This window comes from Nerophis ophidion, linkage group LG24 (genome assembly GCF_033978795.1).
Source record: "Nerophis ophidion isolate RoL-2023_Sa linkage group LG24, RoL_Noph_v1.0, whole genome shotgun sequence".
Taxonomy (NCBI): Eukaryota; Metazoa; Chordata; class Actinopteri; order Syngnathiformes; family Syngnathidae; genus Nerophis; species Nerophis ophidion.
In genome coordinates this window covers 15087198-15104430 of record NC_084634.1, presented here as the reverse complement: position 1 = coordinate 15104430, position 17233 = coordinate 15087198, and the positions used below count along the sequence as shown (strand labels likewise).

Below are 17233 nucleotides of genomic sequence, written 5' to 3'. Positions count from 1 at the left end.
TAAAAGGCAGCTCACCTGGTGACTGAGGTTGGGAATTATTAAGCACCTAATGATTTAGTCCGATTCCTGGGGTGACAATTCAATTCAAGAATCGATTCTCAATTTAAACCGATTCTCGCAATGTATTTCTAATTGGGATAATATCAATGTATTAATTGCGATAATATCTATCATGAAACATTTTCTAAACAGGTTTCAGGTTAAAGATGGCTTTTGAATGTCTTTTCAAAAATTGATTTTACATTAAAAAAAATAATTACCTTTTTTTTTTACACATTAATGACAAATATTAATCGGTTAAAAATCTTAATGAATAAAAATAACCATCTCCACCCTAAACATAAGCCGTAAAATAACTGAATATAAAGTAATAATTTGAAAAAGGCAATCAAAGTCCAAGCTTCCGAGTTTGTTTTTTAATTTATTAGAAAAAAAAAAGATTTATAGAACAATACATGATCAACAGCTATTAGAAGTGACAACAGAGAAAAGGAGAAAACAATTCCCATAGAAGATCACCTTGTTTTGTGGGAATACAAAAAAAACAGGAGTACAAATGAAAAAAAGGCACACGACATTGAAGCATGTGGGAACAACTATGACATCTTTTACGCGCCATAATAATTCACACATCGCTACTAAAGTCATCATCTCCAAGGGCTACTTCACACCTGCGGGCATCGACTGCTTGTAAGGCTGCTTTGAAATGCAGAAAGACATCAAGTTAAATAAGAACTACCGTAAATTCCGGACTATAGGCAGCTACCTTTGTCCTACGCTTTGAACCCTGCTGCTTATTAAACAGAGCGGCTAATTTGTGGACACTGAATAGGTGTTATTGTCTGTGCTATAGAGCCATCTTTTGCACCAGTTTGCTCACTGCAGGTGCTGCAGTGCCATTCTGTTTAGACTGAGCTTTTAACCGGAAATAGAAGTACATTTCTGTCTTCTAGCGATCCATAGCTTCGTTACTCATTTGGATTCTTCAGTCATCACTCCAAGCAACATTTGTAAGTTTTAAAATATAACTAAAAAAAATCTTACTTACTAAACCGTCTCATGTATGAAGTCTGCAGGAGTGATTAAATGCATATTTGTATGTGCGATCGTAATGATATCAAGTTAGCGTCGATAGCATTTGTTAATATGCTAACACGTTTTCGAGTGTCTGTGTTAGTATGACTGACTTAAAACGGCATTCTTTTTGTATTGTTTCAGTTTCGTAAATTCCCCAAAAACGTCATTGTGGGGTCATTGAGTCTGTTTAGCTGATTGGAGAGTTAGCTTCCGCAGCTAGTAGGTCCATGACGATGACTTCTGTTTTGTTTGCCCAGGCTCTTACTGCCGTGTTAGAGACACCGTTTGGAAACAATTAAGGCATGTAAATAAACATTTACAAAATATTTCTGTGTAAATAACTTATTGCACAACATATATATCTACGGTTCATGGTCCGGTGTGGCTAACGTATGGAAAAATATATTATTTTTTTAAGTTTAGAGGGTGCAGTTTCGATACCGATGCACTCTATAGTCCGGAAAATACGGTATTCACATTTTTTCTTATGAAAATATGTGGATTACACCAACCAGCCAGTGGACACAGCAGCCCAAAAAAGGTGTACTTTATTTCAAATTTCTGCAACAGGGGGCACTGAAGACATGTGGCGAAACACACTCCTTTTCCTTCACGCCTATAATCTCCTTTCATTAGAAAACATCTTCGCTTAAAAGATTAAAATTTTGGAACAACGTTACACAGCTTTGTTCAGCCAACATACAGAAAAAAAAGGAACACTTATATGATTGTAAGAGCACAGTTTGGTGCGGCTCAAAGTGAATAACTTTCATGAATAAATACAAAAAAGCTTCAGTGCTGAGCAAAAGGTGGCGACTAATCTGCTTGGTGGGGGGGGTGTAGTGTTGCAATCAAGTGAGCGCTCACACACACACTCACAGTGGCTAATGATTACCTTGACTGCTTTAAGTACACACACGTGACAAACTGACATTTCAAAACGCACACTAAAACAATGTGTTCATTTTTCAAAAACTAAATTACTTGTCTTTTGCTTATGCGGAATTATTTTAAAATAGCGCCTTTATACAGCTATAAATGATCATTTCTTTTAAGATTCATGTCAATTTTACCGTCCGTGTTACAACCCTTAAATTTTTAAAATAAAACGTATAAAAGCTTCGGAGCACCGTTTGCCAAAACTTGAGAGACACGAGAACGAAAATAAAAGCGGGGCGAGGACGAAACAAAACGTTCATTCTGGCAGACGAGAAGGCGGAAACCTTGGACCGGTTGTACCGGTCTACCAGCTAAGGGTGGCCTTTGGCCTGCAAGCTGGTCCTCTTAACGCCAGCATGCTGTGAAATGCTGTATGAGAAACAAGTGGGGATCGAGGCTGAGAAACAAAAAGTTCACTGTCGGTTTCTCATCCTGCGAGGCTGTCTGAGGGCTACCAGTGAGACCCGCGTGGGTTCAGTACCTCACAGTCCTGTTTGGGGCTGTAAGAGTTCCCTTAAGACTCCCCGACGCCTCCCCGGGCCCTATCCAGTCACAGGATATGGAAGGATAGTGATATTGTTTACTGGTACCTGGACTGGAGGGGTAACAGAGTTCCTGCTCCTGTCGCGTGGCTCGTCCTCACCATTCGGCGTCCCCGATGGCTTTAGAGAAGACGTAGTCTCTCCCGTTCAGATTCATGATGCCGTCTTTTAGGTGAAATTTCCATTTGTTCTTACTTCTGTGAATCTGAGAAAATAAAGACTTTCTAAATAAAAATGTCTCTTTATGATTTAAAAAAAAAATAAAAACTAGGGCTGAGCGATATGGTGGAAAACTATCACGATATTGGAGGTGTTGTAATTGCCGTGTAAAATCACTAATGCTAATCAGTAGCATGTCAATAGAAAAGCCAGCGTATATTAGCATCAAGCTAACACATTTTTGGAGAAGTGGAGCTTACTTTACATTAGTTGTAGCATTTTTTGAGTCCATTTCTTTGTTGGCATTGAAAATTGCAACATTATCTAAAAAGGTAGTTTGCCTGAGTGCGCTCTCTGTACTGCTGGAGTGACCACCATGTGCCGAAGTGTGAAGAGCTGGTGGAGTTTGCAACCTGTCTGTGCCAAGAAAGTACCGGATTTTGTACATATCCCTACTAACGAGCACACTAGGAGTACATTCTCAACAAAGTAGCCCCAATGCCTTTTCAAAGTTCTTCATTTGCTATTCTCTGTATCGAGCGAGGACTCGAGACGCGCCGACATTCCCATAAAGCGCTTTAGTCGTAAATATTAAACGACCTGTTTCAGCGACAATTATAGGGACTAACCCACTCTTAACCAGAGGTGGGTAAAGTAAACAAACATTCAAGTAAGAGTGCCAATACTTTAGAATAATATGACTCAAGTAAAAGTAGTCATCAAAATAATGAAGTATTCCGTGAAAAAAAATACTCAAACATTTAGCAACTTGTGAACAAGTTCTAATTTTGTAGGTATTTTTTAATGGTTCAAGTCAAAGTAGTCATCAAAATAATGAAGTATTCCGTGAAAAAAAATACTCAAACATTTAGCAACTTGTGAACAAGTTCTAATTTTGTAGGTATTTTTTAATGGCTCATGGACTATAACCGTAGTGTGTGTGTGTGTGTGTGTGTGTGTGTGTGTGTACTACTGCGTGTAAGACATAAAAATCATATACAATTTACTGCAGCATGTTTCCTCTAGTTGGAAGTGGAATTCTTGCAGGCTGAAATGTGAACATTTCTATTGGCATGTTTTTTTTTACTAGTTTGAAATGTATCATTGACAATGTGTGCTGCCTTGTCTTGATGTCATGTCACTTTAAACATTCAGTACGTTTCTATGCACTAAATTAGCCTGATTAGTCCAACTATTCAGTTTAGTCTATTTTAACACCTACATGTGAAGTTGTAGTTTCCATGCTCTTATCTCTACTGTGACTCTCGTAAACTAGGGGGAAATTGTGGTCTTTTCAGCTTGTTTAAGCTATGTTGCAATGTAAATACAGTAGTAGAAGAGAAGACTACATACTAGAGATGCGCGGTTTGCGGTCACAACCGCGGAGTCCGCGGGTCGGGCGGGTGACGCTCTCATGTCTCTAACGCTTTTCCCGGGACAACGCGAACTCTCACTTCCTGTCGATAACGTCACTTCCCTATCTCTCCCGGAAGTCCCGCCCCCCAGCCAAAGTCAATGGCTAACACCCCGTAGCCAGCCGCTACATTATACATAGTTAAATGTTATGTTGAAGAGGTTAATTTAGCCTACTGACGTGTATTTATAAGTGGTTGATTTATATAGGCTAGTAGGTAAAGTGTTGTACCTGACAACACTTGATGGTACAATCCATATAACACGTCACAGACGTCAGGCTAACATCACGTGACACCTCTGATGAAGGCTGCAGAAGCAAGGTAGCCCAAACTTGTCGTCAGGTACAACACTTTACCTTACTAGCCTGTAGAAATCAACCATTTATAAATAGTTAAATGTTGTTACCCACATACGAAAAACAAGCAGCACTCTTTGAAACAGTATGTAGGCATACTTTTATTTTGAAGTGTCTGGTTTGGTCTGTCGACGGATGTAAGGAAGCTACTTCCGGGTGTGGCCAACAAGGTATTTGTCATTTGTTGGTATTTTACTTGGTAAAATGTTTGATCCACATGCTGTGCATGTTATTATTTTTACGTTTGTAACCTGCTTTACTTATTACAGTTTTCACTGTGAATTTGAAGGGAAAGTAAGCCTTCAAATACATCAGTTCAAGAAAGCCATTGTGTCTGTGCTATTTGGAGGGACTTACACTTTCTAACCTCACTAATGCCTTGCATCGTCTATAATTGATATATAACAACGGGCGGGTGTGGCTTTGATGAAATGTTGGTTCGGATGGGTGGCGGGTGGAGGACGACTTTTGTGATGCGGTTTCGGGTGATATAATTGCCTATCCGCGCATCTCTATTACATACTAATAAGCAAACTACTAACTTTCAAGCTCCTTTCCCCTACTATTTAGTGTAGGTATGGTTTTAATGTGTTTAAATGGCACATGTGGTTATGATTTTCGTCAACTGTTATAGGTTTCAGTTCACCAGTGCTGGCATTATGTCACGTAATCAAAGTATTGTCTTTGGGAACATTAGGACACTTAGTAAACAAGTAAGTTTTTATTTGATCATATAATTTAAAAATGCTGGCCTATTTCAGCTTTAATATATTGTTTGATTGATGAAACGGTTTCAAAGCATCACTACTGCTTACCTTGGATTGACAAAACAGAGTCATGTGATGGCGCCTCCCGGAAGAAGGCTCGCTGACCAATAATTACGTCTTTGCAAGCCTTAATCAACAGGTTATAAATAATTGTGATATTTATATCACAATTATTTATAACCTGTGTAAAGATCGGATTGAAACTCAACGTAAAGGACTAAACGTAGCCTTTTTTCTTCATAAAAGTATTCAAGTAAATGTAAAACGTAGGTTGCATTACAACTACTCTGACAAGCACAATTTATCCAAAAACGTACTTAAACGTAACAGAGTAACATTTACTTCACATGCCTCAGACCATATTTGCCCTGAATGGGGAAAGTGGGGACAAAATGTATGTGTGTGTGGATGCACGTTGAGACGGGGTCACATGAACGTGTCTCACCTTGTCATACTGGCACACGACTACATTCTCTGTGTCAAACAGCTCCTGGTCCTCCTCGTCGGAGACATCATCGCCGCTGTTCAGTGACTCCTAAGAAGCAAACACGACCATCAATGACAAACAATCTTTCAATAAAAGGGGTTTCTCTCACCTCCTCCACCTGCCCTTCCTCTCCCCCGTCTTTTTCTTTTTCCTCCTCCTCGTCCTCGTCATATTCCTCTTCCTCGTCCTCGTCTTCATCCGAGGACGTGTCACCGGCCCCGTCCACCTGCAGCATTATAGGCGGCTGCGGAGCCTGGGTTTGACCAGGGTTTGCCTGCTGGGGCTGCACCTGGGCCTGTGGCACTGCTGCGCCCTGTGGCGCTGCTGTGCCCTGTGGCGCTGCTGCGCCCTGGGCTTGCTGGAGCTGGGCTTGTTGGAACTGGGCCGCTGACTGACTGACTGACTGCTGCTGCTGAGATGTCACCGCAGCAGCCTGCATAACCTGTTGGGGAAGGACGGCAAGACGTGAATGAGACCTGCTGAGTTCCTGGTACAAAATCCTGAGTGTGTCGCCAACTTCTAAAGAAATTATTACATTAAAAGGCTGTGTAAATTAAAACCTAGGGCTGTTCCTATCAGGGTTTGAGTGATATCAGCTGATACCAATCTCATATATCAACTGCAAATTTATGGTAAGTTCTATTGACAGTTTGACAATAATCGATCGGCCACTGATCAATATCGACCAATTTCTGTGGAAAAGTTTGTGATCGACAAATCCCAATCACTGTCTTTCAATGCAGATCAGAACGACTTGTCCAGGGTGTACGCGGCCTTCCGGCCGAATGCAGCTGAGATAGATAGACTGCGGCACTCCCGCGACCCCAAAAGGGACAAGCGGTAGAAAATGGATGGATGGATGGATGGATGGATGTATCTCATACCGTGCAGCTTGGTCCATTTGGTGACAGGCAAAGCTACTGCTAGCAGCTTCTGCTAACCATTTGTGTGAGTCCATATTCAACGCAGAGCCTCCCCCCTAAGTTAATACCACCACAACTGCGGCACATAAACTGCCGTAAATTCCAGATGAAAAGTCACTACTTTTTTCCTATGCTTTGAACCCCGGAACTTCTAAAACGGTGCAGCTAATTTATGGATTTGTCTTCACTTAAAGCCATAATGCAGATAGTTTTAAATAAACACAAGCAAAGACACTGGACAGGTGAGTTAATGTTTGTGCTATGGCGCAATCTTTTGGACGAATTCGCTCATTGCAGGTGGTGCAGAGCTGCATTGGGGTTTCCGTTTAGACTGAGCTTTTAACCGGTGCCGTTCTGTCTTCTAGCCGTCCATAGCGTTTTCCTCTTGTATGGGTTTTTCATTCATCACTCTAAAAAATGTCTGTAGGTTTCACAATATAACTAAACCATAATACTAATCCATCTCAAGTGTACTGTCTGTAAGAGTGTTATCATGCATATTTATACGTGCTATTGTACTAAGGCTAGCCTCGCAATATGCTAGTGTCTGTGTCAGTATTAATAATTTACAATGGCATTATTTCAGTTTTACAAATTCCTCAGTAAATTCACCAAAATGTCACTGTGGAGTAATTGAGTCTGTTTAGCTAATTGGAGTGCTAGTTTCCGCAGCTAATTTTTTCATGAAAATTAAGGTATGTAAATAAACATCAAGCAAATATTTTTGTGAAAATAACAAATAACGCAATGTATATATGTGCGGCTAATACGGACATATTTTTTTTTCCCTAAAACTTAGTGGGTGCAGCTTATAGACCGGTGCGCTCTATAGTCCGGAAAATACGGTATATGTCCAGTCAAATGTAAAATTTGTTGATATTATTAAGGTGAATGGAAAATTGGAACTGAAATCTGGCGGAAGAACGTGCTCACCTGTGCATTGCCTTGGACTTTATTTCCAGGGGCTAAGACAATCTGAGGCTGTTGGATGATTACTCCGGTTTGCTGAGACAGGCTTCCTTGTAGAGGAGCCAGGACCTGGACGTGGGCACATTGCGACAAGTTAGATCGCCAAGACAAACACGACAGCCTTGGGACAAGCATACCTGCTGTATGACCGGGGCCTGCACAGAGCCAGGTTGCATCTGCTGCTGCAAGAGGATGGACTGCTGAGGCTGCTGAAACACGTACTGCACCCCGTTGGGCGCACGGACAACCTGCAGGAACTGACCTGAGAAAGCACAAAGCCATAAAAAGGGTGAAGTGAAGTGAAGTGAATTATATTTATATAGCGCTTTTCTCTAGTGACTCAAAGCGCTTTAATGCTTCAAGATGGGATTCGATTAGTAATGAAAAAGTGAGGGACTTACCTGAGCTGGTGATAAGCTGGGGATATGGCGTGACCCCTGTGGGCAGAGCGAGTGCTGCTTGTGTCGCTGCCGCACTCTAAAGGAGCCAAATAACCATCAGTATCATGGAGTCGGACAAAAGTGACGGGTAACATTGGGGAAAAACAATTGTCTAAACACTACAGGAAGTGTTCACTGACCATGCCTGTTGTAGTCATGTGCTGTAGGAGCTTGGAATCTTGAACAAGAACTTGCTGCTGGGAGGCTGCAGAGGGAAACATGTTCAAACCATACTGGTTCCAATTACAACACAGTACAATTTTTACCAATTATTTTGAGCCGTCAAGTATTTTCAGTCTGCCAAAAATGACTCATTACTAGGACTGGGCGATAAAATCAATATATACCATGATAGATTGTTTTTTAAACACTTTGCAAATAAAGTTGATTCTGATAAGACACGTAATCGATATCAATAAAAAATGTGTTCCATTAATTTTTTTATTCTCTGTCGGGAGAAACCGGTAGCTGCAAAGCAAGGTTGGTTGCACGAAGGAAGGCACTCGCTCTCTGATAACTGAGCAACACAAGAAGTGATCTGTGGGAGTGACACCCTAACCAGCCAATCAGGTAAAAGTGTCATCTATTAAGTTTAGTTGCGCCATCTTATTGTCTTGCGGTTAAATCTTTGCAAGAAGTGAGAATAGAAAGTAAGAATGCATGTTGCAGAGAGCGAAGAAAATGTGGATAAAGCAAAACATTACGGCAGTTTAATAACATTTTTAAAATTAACTGCAGTCCAACCAATGTTGTCTGTAATTTATGCGAGGCACTGGTCCCCACCAAGACCGCTAATACCACACCACCTTAGCCGCGCTTACCCTTTAGAGCACCACTGTGAATTCCTGGCACTAAAACTGCAGAAAGTACTTCTTTTCAGGTTTCTTTATGTTTACATTTTCACACTTTGCACTATTTTCTTACTCTTTGACTATATTCTTACATATTCATTATTTTAGCACCTTCATTTCAAGAGCTTATTGTTAAGTGTTCAATGTGATTTTACAATTTTGTTTACACAGATTCAGTGTTTTCCATGCTTGTGTTGACATTTCCTTTCTGCTTTGATAGCTGATGGGATATAAATTTGAGGAAGGTTAAATTTGAAATAAAAATGTTTACATTTCATCAAATTTTCTCCAGCTACTTATTTTTAATAGGTTGTAGAAAAATAACTATCTATATCGACCGATATAAAAGACTTATTATATTGTGATTGTTATCAGCTATGTCACACAACCCTATATATAAAACGTTCATGAGTGACAAAAAAAGTCATAGCAGACAAAGCTAAGGTATGTGATAAAACAATATAAATTATATGAATTCAGCCAAATACACAGCTTTTTGAACTATTATTTACCATTATATAGTATGTTGATGACACATTCTAGCTGCGTCCTGCAAATGTGACAGCGACTAGCAAACAACCGCCGCGTCCTCACTGCAGTATAGCATCCCCGCTAGCGGCTAATGTCCCTCCACAGCGTAGAAAAGCCATCGACTATCCTGACAATTAGCTGACTAATCAGATTATGCTTTCAGCTTTTAAATTCCATTTGGGATGTTTTTTAGAATGTGCCACTTCATTTTTTTTTTTTAAATTAAGACTAAAGACTTCATCAAGACATGTTTATTTATACTGCAAATGTAACTCATTGAGCTGTTCCAAAAATAATAACGACTAAACTTTTATCAACTTTAAAGCAAGCATAGGCAAAGTGCTTAAAATAAAATATAAATTTGTATGAGGAAAAAAAGTAAGTAAAGAAAGCAGCAATTAAAACAAACAAACTCCAAAAGCTAGTGTATAACTAACTTCCTTCGAAAGACAAGCGCATTTAGTGATGTGTTTAGAAAGATGCATGTCGACTAAGTTCAGCTGGCAGGCTCTGGCTAAAGTCATAGTTAAATGTATTTTTCCACACAATTGTGTCTCTCTTTTGCTAGCTAGCAAACAAGCTAACAATCTTGTAGAGGAGTCGGAGACAGCCTCCTCCAGATGTCCGACGTGCATCCGCTTTCAATGCCCCCCGTACATCAGCGGCGAGTTCCGCATTTACGTGTTTAGGGTCAAAGGTTTCAATACTTTGCATGTTTTCACCTACAGTGTGATTTTTCACTTCCTGTTGCTGCTCGCACATGCTTGTTTCAGTCCAAAAAACTAAAATTATGACATCACTATTATCGAATAATTGATTTGTCGGCGACGAAATTCATTGTCGACCTTTCATTGTATCACTACTACTACTATATACTGATATATTTCAAATGCCGAAATAAGTTTGTTGTGTTGTTTTAAACTTTAAAATTTCAAACTTTGCAGTGTGCAGTCACTTGTTCTATGTCCATTGTCGCAATACCGATCCGCTGAAAACACTACTCGTTTTCTTTGGAACAAGCAGTAGCCGAAGCAGAACCACCAGGTTCTGTAACGGCTTCTTCCCTCTGACCGTAAGACTGTTGAACGCATCATAATTATCCCCTCAATTTCCCCCAAAATGGATTAACTCGCTGGAATAAAAAGACAATATAACATGCATCCATAAAGGTGGAGGCATATGAAAAAGTGCAATAGATTTGTCTGTACAGTAATCTATTTATTTATATATGCACCTTATTGCTTTTTTTATCCTGCACTACCATGAGCTAATGTAACAAAATGTTGTTCTTATCTCTACTGTTAAGTTCAAATTTGAATGACAATAAAAAGGAAGTCTAAGTCTAAGTCCAGCCATGTCGTTGCGGTGTGTGTCAATCAGTGACATAAGAAAACGACGGAGTGTAAAGGAGGAAAGCGTTAACTTTTATTTTATTATTTTTAAATGTCTGCTACAAAAAAGTTGAGTTACCCTATTTTTCAGACCATAAAGCGCATCTTAAAGGGGTCATATGATTTTTTTCTAAATGTAAAACACTTTTATATCTACATAACATGTAATGGTGTTTTTTTGGTCAAAGTGTTGCATATATAATGTTTTACAGACCATCTTTAAGCCGTATTCTGACCGTCTCTTCGGGATAAGCCGTTTTGTGGGCGGTCTTATATACGTGGCTTCACTTCATCAGCGTCTTCTTCCTGCCATCTTTTTTGTACTGGTAGTTTTAGAGCTTACATAGCGAGTCTACTGACGGATATATAGAGCCCTCAAAAAGTATTGGAACAGTGAGTCCAATTTGTTTATTTTTGTTGTAGATTGACAACATTTGGGTTTGACATCAAAAGATGAAAACAGGACAAATGATCAACTGTTCAGCTTTTCTTTCCAGGTATTTACATATGGATCTGATACACAACTTAGAAGATAGCACCTTTTGTTGGAACAGAGTCGTTTTTCACGACACCAAAAGTATTGGAAGATGTGACTGACATTTTTGTTGCCCAGATGTCTCCCAATTACATTGATTAATCAAACAATGAATAGCACTGAATGTCTGAGCTCAGTTTCAGGATGGGTAGGATAGGTTTTTGCCTTTGCACACTCCATTTAGAGGTGAAACCAACATGAAAAGCAGAGAGCTGTCTGTGGGTGAGAAAGAAGCAATTGTGGATCTGAGAGAAGATGGACAATCAGAGCCCTTGCACAAACATTGGCCACAGCCAACCATTTGGAATGTCCTGAAGAAGAAAGAAACCACTGGTGGTTCTCAAATGGGGGTACTTGAAGGTATGCCAAGTGGTACGTGAGATTTTTTTTAAATATTCTAAAAATAGCAACAATTCAAAAATCCTTTATAAATATATTTATTGAATACTACTTCAACAAAATATGAATGTAAGTTCATAAACGCTGAAAAGAAATGCATCAATGCAATATTCTGTGTTGACAGCTAGATTTTTTATGGACATGTTCCATAAATATTGATGTTAAAGATTTATTTTTTTGTGAAGAAATGTTTAGAATCCAGATGTCCAGATGGATCTCTATTACAATCCCCAAAGAGGGCACTTTAAGTTGATGATTAATTCTAGGTGTAGAAATATTTCTTTGTAATTGAATCACTTTTTTTATTTTTCAACATGTTTTTAGTTATTTTTATATATTTTTTTCCAAATAGTTCAAGAAAGACCACTACAAATGAGCAATATCATAATATAATAAATCAGAAACTGTTGACAAAGTGTTGTATTTTACTTCTTTATCTCCTTTTTTCAACCAAAAATGATTTGCTCTGATTAGGGGGTACTTGAATTTAAAAAATCTTCACAGGGGGTACATCACTGAAAAAAGGTTGAGAAACACTGCACTAAGCAACAGACATCGAACAGGTAGGCCAAGGAAAACATCAGTAGTTGATGACAGAAACATTGTGAGAGCTATCAAGAAAAAAACCCAAAACAACTGTCAGTGACATTAGCAACAACCTCCAGAGGGCAGGAGTGAAGGTATCACCATTTACTGTTTGCAGAAGACTTCATTAACAAAAGTGCAGAGGCTACACCATGAAAATGCAAACTACTCATTAGCAAGAAGAATAGGAAGGCCAGGGTGGAATTTACCAAAAGGTACAAAGATGAGCCTCCAAAATTCCGGGAAAAAGTTTTATGAACTGATGAGACAAAGATTAATTTCTTCCAAAGTGATTGAAAGGTGAAAGTTTGGAGAAAGAAAGGATTAGCTCATGATCCCAATCATACAAACTCATCTGTAAAACACGGCGGAGGTAATGTCATGGCTTGGGCTTGCATGGTTTCTTCTCTTTCATCTTCATTGCTGATGTAACACATGATGGCAGCAGCAAAATGAACTCAGACGTCTACAGAAACCTTTTGTCTGCTCATTTAAAAAAAGATGCAACCAAACTGATTCGGAGATCCTTCATCCCCTACTCAGTGGCCTAGTAGTTAGAGTGTCCGCCCTGAGATAGGTAGGTTGTGAGTTCAAACCCCGTCATACAAAAGACTATAAAAATGGGAACAATTACCTCCCTACTTGGCACTCACCATCAAGGGTTGTAATTGGGGGTTAAATCCCCAAAACTTATTCCCGGGCGCGGCACCGCTGCTGCCCACTGCTCCCCTCACTTCCCAAGGGGTGAACAAGGGAATTTGTCAAATGCAGAGGACAAATTTCACCACACCCAGTGTGTGTGTGTGTGTGACAATCATTGGTACTTTAACTTTTTTTAACCTAATCATGCAGCAAGATAAAGACCCAAAACCCACTGCCAAAACAACAGAGGGGTTTATCAGGGGCAAGAAGTGGAAGGTTAGACTGGCTAAGTCAGTCTCCAGACTTAACCCAATAGAGCATGCATTTGACCTGCTGAAGAAGAGACTGAAGGGAGTAACCCCCCCAAAACAAACAACTGAAAGAGGCTGTGGTGAAAGCCTGGAAGAGCATCACAAAAGAAGAATGCAAAGGTTTGGTGATGTCAATGGGTCACAGGCTTGAGGAAGTTATTGAAGGCAAAGGATTTGCCAATAAATTTTAACTCCTTCACTTTAATCTATTTTGTTTTTATATTCCAAATAATACTTCTGCTCTCCTAAAAATGGTGTGTTCCATTAAAAATAATGCTATTTTATAACTTGTGGATCAGATCCAGATGTAAAAACCTGGAAATAAAAGCTGAAATGTTGATCTCTTGTCTCATATTCATCTTTTGATGTCAAACCCAAATGTTTTCAGTCTCCAACAAAAATAAAGGAATTGGCCTCACTGTTCCAATACTTGGAGGGCACTGTACAAAAAAGTGGATGCTACATTGTATTACAAATGGAAACAGCGGAGGATGAATGCCCCACAACAAGAGGAAAGAGAAAAAGGAGCTTATCGATGACGGGAAATTTTCGGGACTTATTCAGATCCCAAATACCCATTAGAAGGAACCGTTGGGTAAGAAAAGTTGGTTTTGCATAATATTGCGAAATAAAACGCCAGGTAATGTCTCCTAATACGTGCCATTTTGGGGTCCTCACACAGACACCCTAACAATACATGTATGTTGAAGCCCAGTACGTCTGACTATGTTAGCGGTAATGCTCCGACAGTCCATTAAACGATGCAGCTTTGTTGCTTACCAAAGTCGTACGAAAACATTTTGACAGATTTTTGAGTGCTGTGTGTAATGTTCTATATGCAAACATGAAACATGACCGTTTTGGTGTTGCTTGCTAACCTGTACTTGCTGAACAGGTGTCAACCTGCAGTCCACAAGTCTCTCCTATGTGTGACTGCCATCTACTGATCACACTTTTCACTACAGCATGTACCCAATCAAATTGCTTCGAGGTCAGTAAGCATAAGCACAATTAATACGTTGCAATAAGGCGCACTGTCGATTTTTGAGAAAAAGAAAGGATATTAAATGTGCCTAATAGTCCGAAAAAATACCGGAATTGATCAAATCGATTTGTCACCCAGGCGTATTGGAAAGTACGGGAAAAACGTGCGGGCTATTGATTCATTTCAGGACTCAAAACACCCCTAATGCTTGTGAACCAACCTTGCTGTTGCTGAGAAGACAGGACGACTTGCTGCGACTGTGCTGGCTGGGAACCCTGCTGGACTTGCTGCTGCTGTTGGTGCTGCTGCTGCTGCTGAGCAGCCTGCAGGGCAGCTTGCTCCTCGGTGTGGAAGCCGTCGACTGCCTTGGACTGCAACAGTTTGCTCTCCCATAGCTGGAGAAGACAAATAATAGAAAAACACCATGCAGTGTGTTGAATACACGCTGGTGTTAGTTGGTAATTGTGTACATTACATATTGCCCTTAACGCAAATTAGTGGCAATACAGTACAAAAGACGCTCACTGTTTTCAGTTCCAGGAGGACTTGCTCATCCACTCCCTCATCCAGGAACAATTCTCGCACCTCGTTGATGACATCCTCTATCACAGTCTTATACAGCTTAGGCTACAAAGAAAAAACAACATTGCACTTGGTATACAAACACCAACTGCCACATTTCATATGCCTGCACATTACTCAATTTGTGCAGGTTAAAAATAAGACGTATACAACCTTGTGTGTCTCAATGGCAACTAATTTATTAGTGTAACAGAAAAGTTGTGTTGTAAGGATTCAAATACGTGCATATTATTAGTTGTACCTGTAAAATAAGACAAAAACAGGTTTGCCTACAAAAATACATCAACGCTCACTGCACTTTTGAGTTTTATATGTAGTTTGCAGCAGTGCAGAACTGTAATGTAGGGCTACAGGACTTATTCGATTTAAAAAAAAGCTTTGATTTATATTGTATTGCTTATATTAATTGTTTACTGAAGTTAACAATACAATTCTATAAACTACGCGACCGCATGGAATGCCCAGACCTTTAAATGTGGACACAGTTTCTGCACAGCCGCACATGAAAGCAGAGGCGTATGGGTGCAATGAACCGTGCGGCGCCAACAATGAGGGGAGAGATGTGTTCTTTTTATTTATCTAATCCACACATAAGTGTGCAATTTGAATGTTATGGTGCTTTTATTAGAAATAAATAAAGGTTACCGCAAGCAGAAAACTCTTTTTAACTCGCACTTTTGCTATAAAGTGTGTTCAAACAAACTAATTGTTATGTTACTCGATCCTCTGCTAGGAATGTTACGATTAACGGTATAATAAAACTAAGGAAAAAATTCCGTTTTGTTTTACGTTTCCTATTTTAAATATCGTAAAACTGATTCTATTTCCACATGTTGAAAAACCTAATTCTGCTCTGTTCCTAGAAGAACAGCTACTACGCTAATCGCTTGTTAGCTTAGAAACTAAGCATGGATATGATAGTGACATTGTTGCTAATAAGAGCCAAGGCGCGTGTACAGAGTCAACACACACAAACAAGAGCACTTACAAGCAGAAACAGTGTGGAGACCAAACCGAGACAATAGACATAGGGCTGGGCGATTTTTCGATATACACGATATATCGCGGGTTTGTCTTTGTGCGATATAGAAAATGACTGTCGTAATATTCGAGTATACGTTCTCAAACATTTGTTTTTAGCTGCGGGCATTACACTATAGGCTCTTCCCACTCCTTCTTGTCTCTCATTTTCATAATTATCCTGATTAGGTAAATAAACAAAACATCAAAATACGTTTTTTCCAAATTTGAAAAACGATATCAGGTGGTTTGTTTTTGTTGTCTTTTCTGTTGCCCATTGCAATTGTGTGCCATTTTTTTCATGCTGCTGGACATTGCTTTTTAATGCCATTTAGGGCGTTATTTTCGCAAAATCCTTTTAATGCTTTTCAATGACCCGCAGAAGCCCTGCTATTGTTATTTATAAATATTGATAAATAAAATATCAATAACACAGGTGTCAAACTCAAGGCCAGATCTTGCCAACCACGTCATTTTAAATGGCCTGCACACGTCGGGAAATAATGTGTACATAAGGTACTTTTCTTTTTTTTTAAAGAAAACAAGTCAAAATTATAAAATAAAGTAAAAATATGACATAAAAAGTCAAAATTATAAAATAAAGTAAAAATATGACATAAAAAGTCAAAATTATGAGACATAAGTCATAATTACGTGGTAAGCATGTTTTGTGGTGGAAACGGGCTTCTGGCAAATATATGCATACATATATATATATACATATACATATATATATATATTTTTTTTTTTTACATTTACAGTAATGTGTTAAAGTACAATTCTGGCGACTGAGTTGCCGGTTTTACTGTAAAGTCTACAGATTGCTTTACAGTGTCCATAAAAAATGGTATAATCAAATGAATAGGCAAATTCATATATTATTCTGTGTTGCCAGTGGCCCTCTGACGGCAGCAATAACTGCTATGAAAACAAGTTTGACACCTCTGGTTAATAAGCACGCCCTCCGAGAACATACATGAACTTATAAGGATTTTTAAGTCAAAGTTTTAATATATATATGCATAATATATAAAATAATTTTAACGTATGTAATATATGGAAGCCCGTTTCCACCACGAAAAAATACTAAAATGGAAAGTCATATCGATAACGTAAAAAGTCCCAAATGAGTTAAACACTTTAACATTGTTAGATGGAAAAGTCGAATTCATAAGATTTCAGGCCCAAAAAATTTTGGGGCAAAATTTTTTAATTCTGTGATAAAATCAAATTTATGAGATAGTAAAGCAAAATTATGAGATAAATTCATAACTACATAAAAAAGTAATATTTATTAGATTAAAACCACAAACATTTCAGTCATAAA

The 17233-nt window shown here is 38.9% G+C and overlaps 1 protein-coding gene across 1 annotated transcript in view; it reads right to left on the bottom strand.

Annotated features, from left to right (window-relative positions):
* Positions 1–401: 401 nt before the first annotated feature.
* gtf2a1 (general transcription factor IIA, 1) overlaps positions 402–17233 on the bottom strand; it is a 21976-nt gene continuing 5144 nt past the window's right edge. Inside the window, exons 2-10 of the mRNA XM_061886442.1 lie at positions 14830–14931; positions 14525–14699; positions 8215–8279; positions 8036–8111; positions 7772–7896; positions 7599–7703; positions 5852–6184; positions 5701–5790; positions 402–2763 (exon numbers count right to left, since the gene is read on the bottom strand). Coding sequence (XP_061742426.1) covers positions 2656–2763; positions 5701–5790; positions 5852–6184; positions 7599–7703; positions 7772–7896; positions 8036–8111; positions 8215–8279; positions 14525–14699; positions 14830–14931 — 1179 coding nt within the window. The 3' untranslated portion in view covers positions 402–2655. The remainder of the gene's footprint in view (positions 2764–5700; positions 5791–5851; positions 6185–7598; positions 7704–7771; positions 7897–8035; positions 8112–8214; positions 8280–14524; positions 14700–14829; positions 14932–17233) is intronic.